This window comes from Varanus komodoensis, unplaced genomic scaffold, assembly GCF_004798865.1.
Source record: "Varanus komodoensis strain SLA01 unplaced genomic scaffold, ASM479886v1 scaffold51, whole genome shotgun sequence".
Taxonomy (NCBI): Eukaryota; Metazoa; Chordata; class Lepidosauria; order Squamata; family Varanidae; genus Varanus; species Varanus komodoensis.
Window position 1 is genome coordinate 2,381,837 of NW_025336100.1, and position 17,816 is coordinate 2,399,652.

At 41.0% G+C, this 17,816-nt stretch overlaps 2 protein-coding genes across 14 annotated transcripts in view; both read left to right on the top strand.

The window, feature by feature from the left end:
• Window positions 1–7,735, top strand: part of LOC123031870 (sulfotransferase family cytosolic 1B member 1-like) — a 39,407-nt gene extending 31,672 nt beyond the window's left edge. For 4 of the 6 annotated variants that reach the window (XM_044447285.1, XM_044447287.1, XM_044447284.1 and 1 more), the window contains exons 6-8: window positions 2,238–2,332; window positions 4,282–4,462; window positions 6,040–6,253. In XM_044447285.1, the coding sequence (XP_044303220.1) occupies window positions 2,238–2,332; window positions 4,282–4,462; window positions 6,040–6,152 (389 nt within the window). In that variant the 3' untranslated portion in view covers window positions 6,153–6,253. Of the gene's footprint in view, window positions 1–2,237; window positions 2,333–4,281; window positions 4,463–6,039 lie in introns of all 6 variants that reach the window. The other 2 variants (XM_044447282.1, XM_044447288.1) reach the window with 2 other exon arrangements.
• LOC123031867 (protein P200-like) overlaps window positions 7,526–17,816 on the top strand; it is a 77,632-nt gene continuing 67,341 nt past the window's right edge. For all 8 annotated transcript variants that reach the window (XR_006416403.1, XR_006416405.1, XR_006416402.1 and 5 more), the window contains exons 1-4: window positions 7,526–7,609; window positions 12,599–12,854; window positions 14,229–14,286; window positions 16,850–16,925. Coding sequence is in view for 4 of the 8 variants with exons in the window: in XM_044447278.1 (XP_044303213.1) it covers window positions 12,839–12,854; window positions 14,229–14,286; window positions 16,850–16,925 (150 nt within the window). In the remaining 4 variants the exon portion in view is untranslated. The remainder of the gene's footprint in view (window positions 7,610–12,598; window positions 12,855–14,228; window positions 14,287–16,849; window positions 16,926–17,816) is intronic.

Genomic DNA, 17,816 nt, shown 5'->3' on the forward strand with positions numbered 1-17,816 from the left:
TGCAAAGGGCAATCCTATCATTGGACTAGTGTTTAATCTGTTGTTATGCAGTCCTATAAATTTCAGTTGTGAAAGAGTTGTCCTTGCACCAGAATTGATAGATTTACTGGGCTAGTTTGAATGCCATGGTAGTCCATTGTGGGCTAATTATCCCTTGAATGGCCATTGTGTGTGCTGTCTGCTATTATGAATATGCAACCTGCAACTGGGGGTGGCCCTTGCTTGCCATATCATGTGAACATGGCCAGGGAGGGTTAAGACCTGGACAGTCCTTACATAATCCCAGTCTGTTCTAAAGGTTGTTTAAAACACAAATCACCCTCCTAGTTGGGTTTGCAGTACACCCACAGCAACCCCCAGCTGGGCTTTGCATCTCCATAATGGTGGATAGCATGCCCTGCAGCCTCTTGTGGATTAAGACTATCCTAATTTCCATGGGATTAAGTATTGTTAACTGTGGAATGGTGTGTTTTCTGAACTACATCACTGTGTGCTGTGTTTTAGATTTCACCTGTCATCACTCAACTGTTCTAGTAATTATGCCCAGTTTATGTGGTTTGCATGTATCTGTATAGCTATAGTGATTGTACAGTTTTCAGTGATTTTATACTGAACTGCAGGGGAGCTAGACTCTATTTTTGTCATCATTCTGGAAGTTAGAGTCACTGGTTCCATTCCTACTTGACTGACCAATTCCAGAAGGTGATGCTAGGGGATCATTGCTCTGTGCCATGGCAGTTATGTCATGGTCTACCACAGGGCTCTATTTTATCCCCATGCTTTTTAACATCCACATGAAACCACTGGGAGAGGTCATCTGGAAGTATGGGCTGAAATCTCACCAATATGCAGATGACACTCAGCTCTGCCTCTCTTCTTCATGAAATCTAAGTGAAGCAGCGGCTGCTCTGAATCAGTGCCTGGGCCTGGTAATGGACTGGATGAGGGCCAACAAACTGAGACTCAGTGTAGAAAAGACAGAAGTGCTATTGGTAGGTGGTTCATCTGCCCAGTCAGGAGGAATTCAGCCTGTCCTGGATGGGATGGCACTCCGGCTAAAAGACAGGATTCATAGGTTGGGTGTGCTCCTGGATCCTGAATTGTCACTGGGGTCCCAGGTGGACTCAGTGATAAGGAGCATCTTTTATCGGCTTAGGCTGATTTACCAACTATGACTCTATCTGGTCAGGCAGAGCCTAGCAACAGTGATCCATGATCTGGTAACCTCTTGCTTGGACTATTGTAACAAGCTGTATGTGGGGCTGTCTTTGAAAATGGTTGAAGACTTCAGTTGGTTCAAAATAGAACAGTGGGGCTGCTAATGGGAACTAGCTGACAAGAAAACATCATGCCAGTCCTCTATCAATCACACTGATAATCAGCTGAGGTTCAGGTTTAATTCAAAGTGCTAACAATAACATTTAAAGCCCTAAACAGTTTGGGGTCTGGTTATCTGAAGGAGTGGCTCCTCTGTATGGGCTACTTGAACCCTGAGATCCATCTCAGAAAGCCCCCTCCAAAGGAAGCAAGGAGGGTGGCTACTAGGGGAAGGGCCTTCCTGGTTGTGGCACCCCGTCTGTGGAATCAGCTTCCCAAAGAGGTACACCTGGTGCCCACTCTGTGTTCCTTCCAGTGCTAGGTAACCCCCTTTTTATTTTCCTAATATTTTATTAGTTAGACTTTTAGTTCCATTTTGTGCTGTATTTTACTACTTTACCTCCAAATTGATTTAGGTGCAGTTATGGCAGATGGATCTTTGTTTTATTGTTATTACCATAGTTTATACTAATAGTTTTACTGTATTTTTATAAAGATTGTTATTGCAACTTTGATCTTGTGCACTACCAAGGGAGCATTTTGGCTGATGGGTGGTGCAGAAATTACACAGACATATACACACACACAGACCTGCCCTTTGGCAGATTCCATTTAATTTTGAACAGCAGTGCCCTAACCTCAGAAAGAGCCTCCTGAAAGAGGAATGAAGGAAACTGAGCCAGCTCAGCTTTATTCTGAGGGGCTCTGCCACTGATGTCATGAGTGGGACCCTATCCCATTATGCCATTTTGCCCATGGAAGATTGGGGATGGCACTCCAATTCATGACTCCAAGCAGTTTGCCACCCTACATTAACTCATTGTACTACTCAAACATCTAGATTTTAATCTTGTTCCTTTTCTTTGCAACTATCCTCTTTTTACTTGACAATGTCTGCTTATCTCTTTCTCAAAATCTAGTTGCTTTTGGCTCCTGGTACAATCATGTGAAAGACTGGTGGAATAAGAAGAATGACCATCCCATATTATACCTATTTTATGAAGACATGAAAGAGGTAATGAGACAATAAATGCATTCTTTTCATTTTATGAGTGAGATGACAGAAGAAATACATTGTACAGATGGATATAAATTGCTTTTTTTGTATAAAATTTTAGGAATTGGATCTCCAGATTGATTGACAGTGCACTTTAGGGCTGGGAAACAGATGTTTGGTGGAGGAACCAGATGATACCCCGCTGCCTTCTGTGGGATGAATGACATCGGGGGCCACCACTGACATAATTTGATTCTAGGCTGATGCACCAGAAGGAACTCCTTCCAGGGTCTCGGCTGGGAACCACTGACACTTTATGCAGTGCTTCCCACATTAAGAAAGACTGGCCACAGTAAAGTCCTGGCAACTGGCTTTGGCTGCTGCACATCTCACATAGGCTGAGGGTGCAGAGGAGGTGAGGCACTCATGTTCAGTGGTTGCAGAAGTTCCTGATGAGAATGCAGAGGACTAGGCCTTGCAATAAGTGGTAGTGGAATGCTTGGACTGGCTTTTCTCATTCTTTACTTCTTAGTGCACAAGCAGCTTAGCTCTTGCTTGACATTGTCTGGGTGGAGAATGGGAAGCAGCAGTGAAGTGACCTAGCTAGGACTTGAAATCCCCCCCTGCAAATACTGGCTGAGTTATTGCCTGTTGTTATCCCCCATCACAGACTGGAGATAGTGTGGGAATTCCTCACCCTGCTTCCTTCTCAAGCTTCCAGTAGCCTTTAGGCTGTTGGTGAAGATTCCATCTGTTCAACTGGAGAATTTGCAACCTATCCTGGATGGGGTTGTGCTCCTGCTTAAGGATAAAGTTTGTAGCCTTGGAGTGTTCCTGGATCCTGAGTTGTCACTTGTAGCCCCGGTGGACACAGTTTCTAGAAGCACTTTTTATCAGCTTTAGCTGATCTATCAGCTGCATCCCTACTTAGATGAGCAGAGCCTTGCCATGGTCATGCATGCACCGGTAACCTCCTACTTGGAATACTGTGATGTGCTCTGCGTGGGGCTGCCTTTGAAAATGGTCTGGACCATGCAACTGTCCAAAATTGGGCAGCATGCCTGCTGACTAGGACTGGTATTTGTGAGCATATTACACTGGTTCTAGGCAGGCTTGGGGCCACGCTATCTAAGGGAATGCCTTTCTCCATATATACCAGCCTGGTCACTGCAGTCTGCATCCAAAGCTGCCCTCTGTGTTCAAGCTTTCTCAAATATAGCACCTTTGGAACTTGATGCCATTGGAAGTCTGGTTGGTGCCTAGTTTTTTTGGCCTTCAGGCGCAAACTAAAAACTCACTTGTCCCATAGTTATTTTAATTAGGTGAATTCTGGAATTTTAATTAATGTTTTAATCTTAATTTTATGTTATTATGTGCTGCTGCCAATATGTTTTAAATGCTGGATTTTTTATGTAATTAATGTTAATGGGTTTTTGTCTTATTTTTGGGTTGTATCTATACATTTTATTATTTTTATTTTATTTTTTATTTTATTGAATTCTCATAGTATATTGATGATTTTATTGTTATTGGTCTTTTAGTTGTGTATTGTCAAGTTGTGTTTTGCATTGTCTTATGAATTTTATATGATGTAAGTCACTCAGAGAGCCTATGGCTAGTGGGCTGGCATATAAATCAAATATATAACAACAACAACAACAACAACAACAACAACAACAACAATAGACCAGGGCAGTACTTGGGGAGAAGACAGGAACCAATGGGGATGCCCCATCCTCTATGGGCAGTATTGGGAATATCCACAGGCCAGATTAGGCCTGTGGTCCAGAGGTTGCCCATCTATGGTTCATTTGGTCCAGCACAAAGATAATGGGTGTCTTTTCTTTTCTACTCTGTGGGGTTTTATATAGACAGCAAAGCTTACTAAAACCAAAAACACCATTTCTTGAAGGAATATCTTGAGGTCCATAGCAATGCTGATGCCATTTCTGTGCCTTAATTCATAGGATCCCAATCGTGAGATTAAGAAACTCATGCAGTTTTTGGGAAAGGACCTGGAACAATCAGTTGTGGATAAGATAGCCTACAGCACACGCTTTGAAATTATGAAGGATAATCCTACTACAAACTATAGGATGGTTCCAGCTGCTGTGATGGACCAAAGTATCTCCCCATTCATGCGCAAGGGTAAATATTTGTTTCCATATTCATTAGGCCATTATTCCTTTGCATTTAATTGGGCCCAGAAAGTGATTTTTTAAAAAAATATTGTTAACAGCAGGTGCTAAACTAACTAATAAACCCTAATACTGTCAAATGGTATCATAATACAGGCGCCTTTTCAGATTATTGTTAGAAGGAAAGACCACATGCAATTCTTTCCCTACCACATTTACACACCAGATCCAAAATAACCTCCAAATGTAGACAAGGAAGCCCTTACTTCCCAGCTGGATTCAGTGGGCCTTCAACACTTAAGGCCTACTTTTATTGATTAAAGCTTAATTGCTTAATCTGGCAGTTATAGCCAGTGCTTTTTTTGTAAGAAAAAAGGTGCCAGAACTCATGAAATTATTTACCTTTCACACGTAGTCAATTACAGTACACACACCCACACACATCAGTTGTGTAACGTGTCAGAATCCCAGAATCTCAATTTGTGAAGAGGGAATAAAACTCGGGTTCGTGGGAAAGACCAAGCGTCCAGCTCATCTGAGGCTTTATTGTATTTACCCCAAGGTTCCCGCGGTACTCTCACGATAATGCATGCATTACTGGGCAGGCAGAGATGAACTCTGCTGCAAAGCTTCAACACAACTAGAAAGTTTTTATACACTCCCAGTCACATACAGGTACAGGGCAATCGATGACAGAATGTAGAGATAAGATTCTGAGGTCATCACATACAGAACAGATAAAGAAATGTCAGTCAATCACACAGTAACAATGAGATTACAATATTTCTAATTGCCTGTATTGACACTTTAGTTCAGTAGCTTGAACCCATCTCCAGGTCTGCTTGGACATGTAAATTCAAGCTACTGAGAAACTATGCATGATAAGCTCAAGACTCCTATCTAGACTCTAGACATTCTGAATTGGCCAGGGCACATGGAGCCTCTGAGCTATCAAAAGATACTTCCTTGTAAACTGAATTCCAACAATGACTATTTACAATGTATATTTGGACTGAATGGCCTGTCTACTGTAGCCCACAGCTAAAGGTGAGAGAAAGGAGTGGGGGAATTCCATTTGTAACAGTGACAGCTTGGTTTTGAGAAGGAAGACAAGATTCGATCCCACAGTGCAAAGGCACACAAAAAAGTAATGCTTTTCAGACAGGATTCATCCAAATTTTCCCAACAAACAAAACATAACAGTTGCTGCCCACAGTAAGCACGTGACCACACAGCCAATCACAAGCTGAGCAGCGCCACAAGCTGAGCAGCACCATCACAACCAGTGCGGACGAAGTACGCATGCATTGGATTAGACACACAAGCAGCCCGCATGCACCATTTTAATGATTTTGCCGCCAACCTGCTACGCTCAAGAGGGCAATTCGAATCCACGTGGACCAAACATCACATTTTCAAAAGTTACTTTTAAAACTTGGAAAACCTGTTGAAAAAAGGTGCTGGAACTCCGTTCCAGTGTGTTCTATGACAAAAAAAGTACTGGTTATAGCACGAATTCTTGTGCTCTTCACCCTTTATCTTCCAGAAAGCCATCTAGGGTCTGATTCACATTCTTTCACTTTCTAGGAATTGTTGGAGACTGGAAGAATTACTTTACTGTGGCTCAAAATGAAACATTCGATCAAGATTATAAGAGGCAAATGGAGGATACAACACTACAATTCCGAACACAGCTCTGAAGTACATTGAAACAACTGCTACATTTCTATACAGAATCTTTTAGTAGAGATTTTAATCTCCTGAGAGCCTGCTAAATTAAAGGCAATTTTCTGACTTGGAAGTTTGTGTGATGCATGTCTGAAAAATGTCCCAATGCTGGACAATGGGGTGCTTACCCACCTACCAACCCTTTCCCACTAATTCCTTTGCTAAACAGTGAATCTCACTGACTGTGTTGCACAAGTGGGACCATTTACCCAGAAGAAATTTAGCACTTCCTAAGAAAAGCTCTCAAATGCTTGTTTCAGGTTTCCCCAGAAGCATTAAGTTGCTGATGCTCAAGCAGCGGGGTGGAAAATAACTGGTGGAGGCAGAAGTAGTCTGTTGGATTCACCTGGTAGCTGGAACAGTGCTGAGGGGCAAGATCTTGCATGAACTACATTCTCCCCCGGGTCATGTTTCTCTGTCAATAGGCCTCTCTTTTGGCCATTTGAAGCTCAACACACATTTACCATAGCCATTGAAGTAGGAGCCATTTTAATTTTTTCATCAGTCTTTTATTTAACAGAAAACATCTGTGTATATTTTGGTTTTGAGAGAAAAAGTATTATAGTAGTATAATACCATGATGCAAACACATTGGCAATGACCAGAAAGGTTTTAATTTCTTTAAATAGCAGTCTGGTATTAGGGTGCTATAATGCTATATTTATTTTAAATAACTGGAAGTGTTGCAGTACGAATTAAAGTATCAACCCTTTAAAAGGGAGTGAGAAAATAACTTTTACTTCAAAGGTTATTATCAGGTGTCATTTTGCCTGCCCAGTCACTGCCCACATAGAAACAAAGTGAATCAGAAGGGGCCTCTAGTTCATCTAGTCTGACCCCCAGCTCCAGCCAGCTCTGTTCATGTAATCCCCAACATGTAGTTGCCATTTGCACTACAGACATTGAATTACTGCATTTCTTTAAAAGGTTGGCATTTTAGTATAAGTTTCAGGGTGGGTGGGGGAATGCAAGAACTGTAGGGAAAATACAAGATGACCTTGAATGGATGATATCATATGGGAATGTGTTACAGTGTGCATGGGTTCCTGAAGGCCTAAGAGACCCAGAAGAAAATGGAGAATCAAGGAGCATGATGGGACTGATCAGAACTGAGGTATTTTTGCACAGCAAAACTGAAAGCCAGGAGTGGTTCGAGAATGGAACATATTAGATAAGATAAGCCCACCATGTAGCATCCAGAGAGAGAATGGAATGTGGTGAACATGTTTTTCCAAGATAAGGGAAGACCAGTACATCCTGTGTCTGTTTTTGCCCAGATGAGCTCACTGTTTGAACCAGTTTGGACTAGGTGAGGTATAAAATGCCTGGGCTTTCCAGCTCCCATGTGTGCCAGGATAGCATTGCAACTGGGCACCCACAGTCCTTGCCACCGCTTGATCACTGCTGAAGAAGGGTTCATTGGTTGTGTGTGAGTATTGGATGACCGCGAGTGTGAATGAGGCCTCTCTTGATATTGTTGCTGATGATTGCTAAATTTGTATTCTTATACTTTTGTATTCTTTATATCATAGAATAAATATTGTGTTTAAAGCCAGATCTGGCATTCAGTCTCTCTTTGCTAGGGGCTTTCCTGGGAAACCTGATAGTCTCCTCTTTACTGGATCAAGGACCGTTTATTTCAGTCACAAATGCTCTGTAAAAGTGAACATATCATGGTAATTTGACACTAAATGCCTAATACAGAAACACCCACAATATGAGTATAGAACCATTGTTTTAATTCAATTCAGGGCTTAAACTAGAAGAGCAATGACTTTGCAATGCCAAGGACTACAATTTCATTACATCAATAAACCTATACAATGCATACTTCTAGACTCAGTGAAAACACTGGTCTACAAGGAGAAAGCCTCGAAAAAGAAAGTAGCTCAATTTTGCCAGATTTGGGTCACTAATAAAGGAATATTAAGTCCTGAGTATTAATTGGCTCCAGCTTCCAAGATACAGCTTCAGGTAAAAATTGCATCAAAATAATTCAAAATTATGAGGGGGATGTGCAATTATGCTCCATAACTTTTCTGCAAAATGTGATTTAGCAATGAGAATGGTGCCACACCAGTCATTGTAAAGTAATCTTTTTATTGAACTTTCCATTCATTAATTCATGTAACACTTTCATGCATTTTGCATGAAAAACTGATAAACTCTAACATCAGATTAACTGACAAGGCTCCGTCTTTATTCAATATCTAAACTGTGTTTTTTGGCTTTTTTCTTGTGAACTGCAGTAGGATCATCCCCGGAGAGATTCCAGCAGTAATCGGCAAGCATGGACGGATTCCATTTCCCTTGGCATCTTTTCTCCATGCCTGCAATATCCTGGTGGAATCTCTCCCCGTGTTCATCACTCACTGCCCCACAGTTCAAAGGGAAATAGTCTAAATGTGAGTGTAAGAAGTGAATTTTCAGTGACATATTTGCACCAAGTGCTTTATAGGACCTAAGCAAATTTTCCACGTGTTTTCATAATCATCTGCCTTGCTGTTCCCAACTCCAACTATGATTGGTGGGTTCCCTCCACACCATTGGGACTGTGAAAGACAAGGACTGTTTCTTCTAGTTTAGCCAATGATGCAGATAAGTTGCACACGTAATGCAACAATAATGAGGGGCCCAACTCTTGTCCTGATCCCCTATTTTGCATCCAAAATATAGGTGGTATGCCTTTTTTTACCACTGCTGTCATGTCATACTGCACTTTTGAGATGCAAATGTAACCTTGCCACAAATGTAGCAGAAGTTATCTGCATTGCTTACACAGTTGCGAGGCATCTTGGCTTCTGAGGGAAAATATCACGCAACTGTTCCTTGGAAATGTTAGGCAATGGCACTTCCACAAGCCACCAGATGTACCTGTGTGATGCGTAGATCTGACCAAGACAAATGGACCTTGCAATAAAAGAACAATAAATTACAGTTAGGTAATAACCTTTAGTCTCAAAGTGAAGATAAATTTATACATTTCCATGTGGTACCATTTTCATTGTTCTATCGTACTTTGTTGAGAAGTTACAAGGCATCATGATCATCAGACACCTCCCTCCCTTGTAGGCAAATATACTCATCTGTGTATAAATCTTTATTGTGAAATATCTTGAAAACCTTAGCCAACCAGCACCTTTACTGCCTGTTTTCTAATTCAAGTAATCAAAATATGTAAGAATTAGCACATTTTATCTCAAAGGCTGATAATTTCCCAAAATTTGTGGACCAGTGAAATCAGTGTCATTTGTGGTTTTTATAGAATTTTAGCAAACTTAGAAATTGGTTTTTTATGTTTTACTATAAAAATGACATGACTACTTCCTCACACCTCTTTCTAACACCCTTTGTCTTGTTTTAACAAAAGCATACTATAAATTAACAGAAAAAAATAACATTTTAAACCACCGTTAAACATGCTAAATGTTTGAATTAAAATGATAGTGGGGAATCAGGCTTGCCCTACTTCCTTCCAACATGCACCAAACCTCATCCACCCGAGTGCATGAACATGTAGCCTCACTGCCCAAACCTAAAATTCAAATTATGATCTTATGATCTGGGCTATCTCTAAACATGAGAGTACAAAGTATAGTCACCAAAAGGGGCTTAGGTTGGCAAACCAGGAGATTCCTAATGCTAAACATGTATTCATTTAAAATACTCTGAAGAACGGTAGACTATACAATTTAACAGTGAAAAAAATTAGTGGAATGTGACCAATGCTATTTTCTTACTAGCAACACACTCTCAGTTATGGAGCTGAGTACATTTCCATTAGCCATCCCAAGTTTCAAAGTAATATCTTGGAGTATTCTCAATAAGAATGTTTATCCCAAATAACTTTTAAACTTTATCAGAATGAAAGTTATTATGGGCAGTTCAGTTTGCCAATGACTTATTTTTAAGTGCCTTTCAGCTCTGTGATCATGAAAACATCTTAGACAAGCACTAATAAGAGCAGCTTCTGTTATAACTGCCTGAAATGACCACCACTTGACCTCAGAGAACAGTTTGGGAAGCCCTTCCACACATCAGGGCTAGGTCTACCATTAGGCAGTGTGATATGGCTGCTGCAGGGAATAGATTTTAGGTGTCTTGAAATGGCAGCAAACTGTAACTCTCCCCCGTGCCAGGAATTCGGGGAGATGTTTGTGAGATTTTCTGCTCCATGTGTCAGTAATTTGTTTGGCTTTTTGTATTATACATCTTATCAGGAGCAGCGGGGGACACTGCTGCTGTACCTTAGGCAGGGAAAATGTGTTCTGCTAGCTCTCTGCGGGGATATTGAAGTCCTGCAGAGAAAGCAGAAGTGAGGAATTGCATGCCAGGACCTCTTGAAGAGACCTAGTCTACCTGAGAGATTTTTGTTCTGATTTTTATAAAATTTGTTTAGATGCCCTGTGAATATTAGGAGGGTGAGTACCCGGAGGAGGGCTTTCTCTGCGGTGGCGCCCCATCTATGGAATGCGCTCCCCAGAGAAGTCTGCCTGGCGCCGTCGTTATTTGTTTTTCGGCGCCAGGCTAAGACCTTTTTATTTAAAACTTATTTTAATTGTTAAATTATTTAATTAATAGAATTTTAAATTTTTAGCTGAGAATGCACCAGGGGTTTTTAAACAATTTTTTAAAAAATTGTTGTATTGTTATTATTTATGTATTCTTTGTGAGCCGCCCCGAGGCTTTGTTGCGATGGGGGTGGCATAGAAATGTTTTAAATAAATAAATAAAGGCACAATCCTATACAAGTTTAGACAGGAAAACATCCTACAAGTTCAAGCATCCCTTCATCCAGCCATACTGGCTGATGCATGCTGTGAGTTGTAGGACTCCCCCACCCTTGTTTAAACATATATAATATTTTAAAATTGTACGCCCGCTGAGGGTCCTTGTTAGAAAGGTGGTGCATTAAATAACAAAACCAACATTGTGATCACGGTATGTGATATTATGCGTGGGATTTCAGTCTGAGTGGGTTGCTACACTCTGCCTTGGGCTCTTTTTGCTTAACTCCTTCTGGCAATGGCTGTTTAAACAACTCCCAGCTGCTCTATCCCTGGGCGTTTCGTGTGCTGTCCAAACTTGGAGCTTTTGCTTGCTTGGGTTATTTGGACGCTCACATTGTTGGCAGGGGTCAAACGGGAGCCCTTGAGTCGGTGATCTGCACTCTTTGCTCTCGCCTGTGTGACCTTCAGTGAAGAGACAGCATAGATTGGGAAAAACTGCAGTCAGTCACAGATCGGTTCCATTGTTTGTTGTCTGCATCTTTCAACTCTTTTGGCTTGAGTGGTTGTGATAATTGCAGAATAATTGCAGAAGCACTTTTAGCCTATTAAATAATGAGCAAGTGTTTTTAAAGGCAGAATGCCTTGGTTGCAAATTGCGTGCAATCTAACAAACAATTGTGACTAAGACCCACTGTACTTCATCATCGTAATGAGTTTTTATTGAATTTCGTCTTGTATGTAACTTGGTAAGCAGCAGCAACTTAACAGACTTTTACTCAGTAACGTGTGCTTTTCCTGCTTCTTTTAAAAACTTAATTGCAATAAATCACTTTGACTAGGATTAGCCCTTTCCGTCGCCCGCCTACGGGCTTGCACAGCGCAAATAAAGAAATTTGCCTCTCTCTCCCTGCCCCGTCACTTCGCCAGTGCCGTAGTTTTGTGTCCCTGCAATTTCGGCGTAAATGTTAAAAAAAAAAGTTGCGTTTCCTCGATTGCACAGTGCGTCATTGCTACTCCGAACACAAGGGACAGAAGTTGATTTCCAAGATACTAGTACTCAAACGTGTTCGGAAATTCCTCCGTTAAGGTCTGAAAGGACCGATTTGCGTGAGACCTGTTTTTTCAAGCAGATGCTGAGGCGGAAGCGAAGTACGCCTAAATTAAGCTGCGCTGTCACCCTGCGTCTGAGAAAGAGTGCGCTGATGTCACAAAGCTGTGTCTTTCCTTCCCTTTCTCAGCTAGCACACAGTTTCTTTCGACATATGGTTATTATTTTAAACTTGGATGCAATCCTATGCAAGTTAAGATTAAAAAAGGCGTACAATTCCCAGCATTCCCCAGCCAGCATACAATTCCTAGAACGCTGGCAGTGGGCGCATTTTCTTCCGTTTAAACAGGCAGGAGATGGCAGCGTAAGCGAGGCTATACGTGAATGGAATGCAACAGTGAGAGCCTTTAAAGCTGGTCAAGTCTTGCTCCAATCCCAGACTCGGAGTGGCTGTTTCCACACACCAGTTGCTTCTTTTTTGTTTGCTAGGCTCCCCACAGCTTATGAACATTGTCTTTCCCAATTGCACAGAAGCAGTAGTGAATTCGGCTAAACGCTTTCTTCGGCGAAGTTGTCATTTTGCCGGAACTAGATGAACAGAAACTCGAGGCAGCTCCTTTCTTGTTCGTCCTCCTCATAGGGGAAGAAGACCCAGGCCCAGAGGAAGGAGACAGCAGGACCAACGACAGAATTCTGATTGGGTGACGTCAAAAAGCCCCTCGGTGACGTCTCGCCCGCTGTCGTGCAGACTTGTCCTTGGCGGAGCTGGCAGAATGTTGGAGGTGCTCAGTGTCGGGCCCAGGGGGAAGACAGCCACCAGCACCCTTTGGCTGCTGCTCTGTTACCAGCTACATGCGGGGCTAGACCGGGTGCTGAAAACATGGGGAAGAATAAAGGTGAGCAGTAGTGTGGGAAAAGCCTTCTATGAATATCTGATTGGTTATGCGGGGAGAGGAAGAGAAGATAATTCAGGGGGGAAGAAAGCAAACAAGCTGTGTCGTGATCCATGAAAAAAGATCCAAAATCCACAATTGGCCAATATGTTTATTAGGACCAACCCAGACTACATCCAAATGTTCTCCATTCCTGCAGAACTCTTCATCAGGCTAGAGCGAACAAAAAGGCTGGGGAAAGGGAAACAATTTTTTTTTTTACAACCTTGCTTTAATAAATAATTCTGAAGAATTCAAGAGCTTTAGCATTTTTGTGGAATTTTGTCTGCTTCTTGTAAAGATAGTGCCCAACTGTGGATTTTGGATTCCATGTTCAGAAGCAATACCATTCTTGCCACCAAAAAGGAGGGGGGGAGAAAGAGAAAGCTAGTGGTTATAGTGTTGAAATAAGATTATGGACACCCAGGTTGAAATCCCTGCTCGGCTATGGAACTCTCCAGATCTCCCTGGACCTAGCAGTCATTGCTTCACAGGCTAACCTGCCACAGAGGACTATTAAGAGGATAAAAGTGAGGAGAGCACTACCTTTCCCTAATTCCTGATGCTTTGATTTGAACTTTCTTTATATTCATTGGAGAGGGAAATAAACTTAAACCTGCTGAAGGAACCAATTTAAGAGAATCAGTGTGGTGTGGTGGTTAGAATATTGAACTGGGCCTTGGGAAATCCAGGTACCAGTCTCCAGCTGGCCATGAAGCTCACTGAGTAACCTTGGGCTAGTCGTTTGCTCTCAGGATTGTGAGAATAAAATGGAAAAGAGGAGCACTATATAAAGCTGCTTGGTTCTTTTCAGGAGAAAGGGGAAAAAAAAAGATAAAAAATATTTTTGTTCCATGTGGTCTAGGGATACTGAAAGCAGGTGTCAGATCTGGGAAATCCTGTCAGCAATTAAACCTTGTCTGCATATGTCAATGGTAATCTCTGCAATGGTGTAATTTTGGGCAGATTATATGGTTTCATGTTATACCAAGTTATGCACTTCCCTAGGGAAATAATGCTAGAATGGAAATAGCCTTCCCAAGTGATATATTTCTGGATCAGTGTGGCATGAGATCATGAAAGATGGAAGAGGCAGCCTGTATTAATTACCTTTAAGTTTGTATTAATTACCGTTAAGATGGCATTTTGGAACTGACATGTTGGGAATTGTAACAACATATTGTAGCATGGAGTGCATCTCTTCAGCATTCGCACCCTTCAGTCAGCATTCTGTATCCATCAAAAACACTGATGTCTCACTGGGCTATTTAATAGCATAGTGGTGAGATTCAAGGGTAAGGTATATTTCTGTGAAATTGTCTACCATCTGCTTTACAGGAAGCTGGAGAAAATTTTTTTGCTGTGCTGGTCCACCAGAAACTCAGTCTTCAACTTGGTAAGTTGCAGTACCCTCCCCAGCTGCCACACTTTTCCTTGTGAATTCAGTGGAGCCTTGTTCATCATTTAGAAACTTGACTTTTAATGCTTCATTGCTATAGAACAAATTGTATGGTTTTTCTGCAAATTGCTAGTGATTTAACTCTCACTTAGCAGCCACAGAAATAAAGCACTAAAGGTGATGGCATCCATTATAATGGTGACAGGGAGAAAGCTTGTGAGAGGAATAGTATGTTGCTGAAGAACAAAAATATTTAAAACTCATCATGCAAGCACCTCAAAGAAAATGTAGTGTTTAATAAAAGCCAACATGGATTCACCAAATATAAATCCTGCCAAACTAATTTGATCTCATTTTATCTCCCAGATGGACAGAGGAAACACTGTGAACATAATCTAACTTGAATTTAGCAAAGGTTTCAACATACCCATGGCATGCTGATAAGCAAATTAGCAAAAAATGGGCTAGGTAGAAAACTATTAGGTGATTCCAAAGTTGGATGCTAAATTGGACACAAAGAGTGCTTGTCAATGGCAAGTTCTCAAACTGGAGGGAGTTAACTAGTTAACTCAGGGTTCAGTCCTAGTCTCAGTGTTCTTCAACATCTTTATTAATGATTAATGACAAGGAAAGATAATCAAATTTGCAGACAATGCAAAGCTGGGTGGAATAGCAAACACTCTAGAAGACAGAATGAAGATCCAGGAGGATCTTGATAAACTTGAATACTGGGCTGAAAGCAAAGGAATGAGATTCCACAGGGACAAGTGCCAAATCCTTCACCTAGGAAGAAGAAACCAAATCCATTGATACAAGAGGGGGATTATGTGGCTCAACAGAACTCAAAAAGAAAAAAGACCATGGAGTTATTGTGGACCACAGGCTAAATATGAGCCAACAATGCAAGGCTCAACAATGCAATGCAATGCAAGCCACCAAAAGGGCAAATGCTATTTTGAGATGTATTAATAGAGGTATTACTTCCAAATCACGACAAGTTGTAGTTCTATACTCCTCACTAGTCAGACCTCATCTGGAATACTATGTCCAGTTCTGGGTACCAAGATTTAAGAAAGATGCAGAAAAAATTAGAAAGGGTCCAGAGGAGGGCAACAAAAATGATCCAGAGTTTGGAAACACTGTGCTATGGGGAGAGATTGAGAGAACTGGGCATGTTCAGCCTTGAGAAGAGAGGATTGAGGGGGGACATGATATCATTCAATAAATACCTCAAAGGCTGTCACAAAGAGGAAGGTCAAGATCACTTCTTGCTGATATCAAAGTGTAGGGCACAGAATAGTCAATGCAAGCTGTGACAACCTAAATTCAGGCTAGATATCAGGAAAAGTTTCCTCACTGTCAGAGTAACATGACAGTGAAACCAGTGGAACTCTACTATTCTACAATTCTATGATTCTATGAACTCAAAATTGTACAGATTTTGGGTTAAAAAATCATCCAAAGCAAGAACTGTTGAAATGAAAAAATTATTGAACTGCATTGTAATGCTTGTGCAATCTGAAAATGCAAATCAAACACAAACATACTCTCCCTCAGTTATTGTCTTTTTAATGATATACAAGGAAATTAGTAATGGTATAGAATGAACATGTTCAGTTTAAGTTTGCCTAGGGTGAGTTCACTTTTGTAGAATGTTATCATACTGATTTTATATCTTTTTAATTATCATGACTTTCCCCAAAGAATCTTAGGAACTGAGCATCCTTAGAATTATCTGTTAGAGATGTCTAATCACCATTCAGAGAACTACAGTTTCCTAAGAAGTCAGGAGCGTAGATAAGCCTCAAAAGTGAATGTTGAAATGCACTATAGCAGGACTCTTTGCAGTTCATTGGTTGAAATAAGCAACTTTATATAAGAAGTATGTTCGAAAACAACTATAACTCCTGCTTATTTTTTTTTTTTGGTCCCTTGTTCATGTCCTCCAAGATCTCTTGTACCGGTGTAAATACATTAGGGACAAAACAGAACATCTTACCTGTAGCAATAGCATTAAGTCTGTTCTCCCCCACTGTTCTTCCTTTCTGCTTCTGCAGTTAGATACAGGGGGAAGGTGGCAGCTGCATTTTTCTCTTTAATCACCAGATTTTTCCCATAGTGGGGAGACACCTGGTGGTAAGGACTGAGCTACTGGTGTTTCAGTTTACTAATTTAGAACTTCCTACATTTTGAGTCCATGGAGGTTAGTTTTGTAGGTGATGATCTTGGATTTATTTACAAAAATGGCAGATGGATGACATATTTAAACTCTTTCTGGACCACACCTCTTCAGGCAATGTGGGGGGGGGGGAGTGATCAAATATGTGGATGCTGCTGTTGATAAAAATCAAACCGAAATGTCTCCATGCACAGAGAAAAATAAATCACAATGGTACTTCTCCCACATATACTAGATTCTTATATACCGCTAATGGTTTTCTTGAATAAGTGTTTAACTTGCAACCTCCCCCAGGAAATTGTTGGTATGTATTAATCTCTTGGTTACTAATCCTCTCTATCCAACAAGCTTTGAAAGGCTTTGTTTACTTCTGCTTTTCAGTATTAATATCAGTGAGTCAGATCCCTTCAAGTGTCCTTCAGAACCTGAGCCCGAACTGGAGCCAGAACAGGACCAGGTAAGTTGCATGACTGAGAACCTTGCGCTGAAAGAAAGGTAGATTACACATGGAGATGAGTGACTGTCTTCTTCAGACAACTGAAGGCAGTCTGAGTGAGAGCTTGCTACTTGAGTTATGTTTACTTATTTCACTTTTGCCTCTGGAAAACAAGTAATAAGTTTTTTTAAACAGTTGCTTACTTGAGGAGACAACAAAACAAAAGGAAGGAATGCATGTGTGGGGAAGGATATCTCAGTATTTATTTTATTTATTTATTAAAACATTTTTATGCCGCCCCATTCGCCGAAGTATAGGAAGTTATGCTATTGATTCCCCTAAAAACTATTCTGTCTGTATCAGTAAATGATGCTGTAACTCAGCACTTTTTGAACTGTGTCTCAGGGAGTTACAGGATTCCTTAGAAAGCTACCATGGCTTCCTCGGACAGGAGATCACTTCAGGCAGGCTTCTCTGAATTTCCCTGCAAGGGACAGTTACATTGGAGGCATTTGCTATGTTTTCACCTGTGTGAATGGCAGTGTGACCTGATAAACCAATGCCTAGTCCTTGGCATGAACTGACTATGCATCTAAGCATGTGCCCTAAATCCTCTGCAACACACCAGAGGGCCTTGGCATACAATGCTAGGTGGAAATTCCTCTCTGTATTTTTAAAAACCATACATGCAATTGCATATACCAGAAGAAGCCACTGATCCTAGCCTTATTCATAAGCTTTAAAAACTTAGTCATGTAAATGTAATATGCATTTTTGAAATACTATGTTCTATTCTAAAGCATTTTACAAGGGGGAGCAACTAGATTTATGCATTTAAAAGTGATTGCCCATCTGGAATATTTAAGGAGTGGACAGTTTTTCATTTTTTTTACCCTTCTCTCAACTTTATTT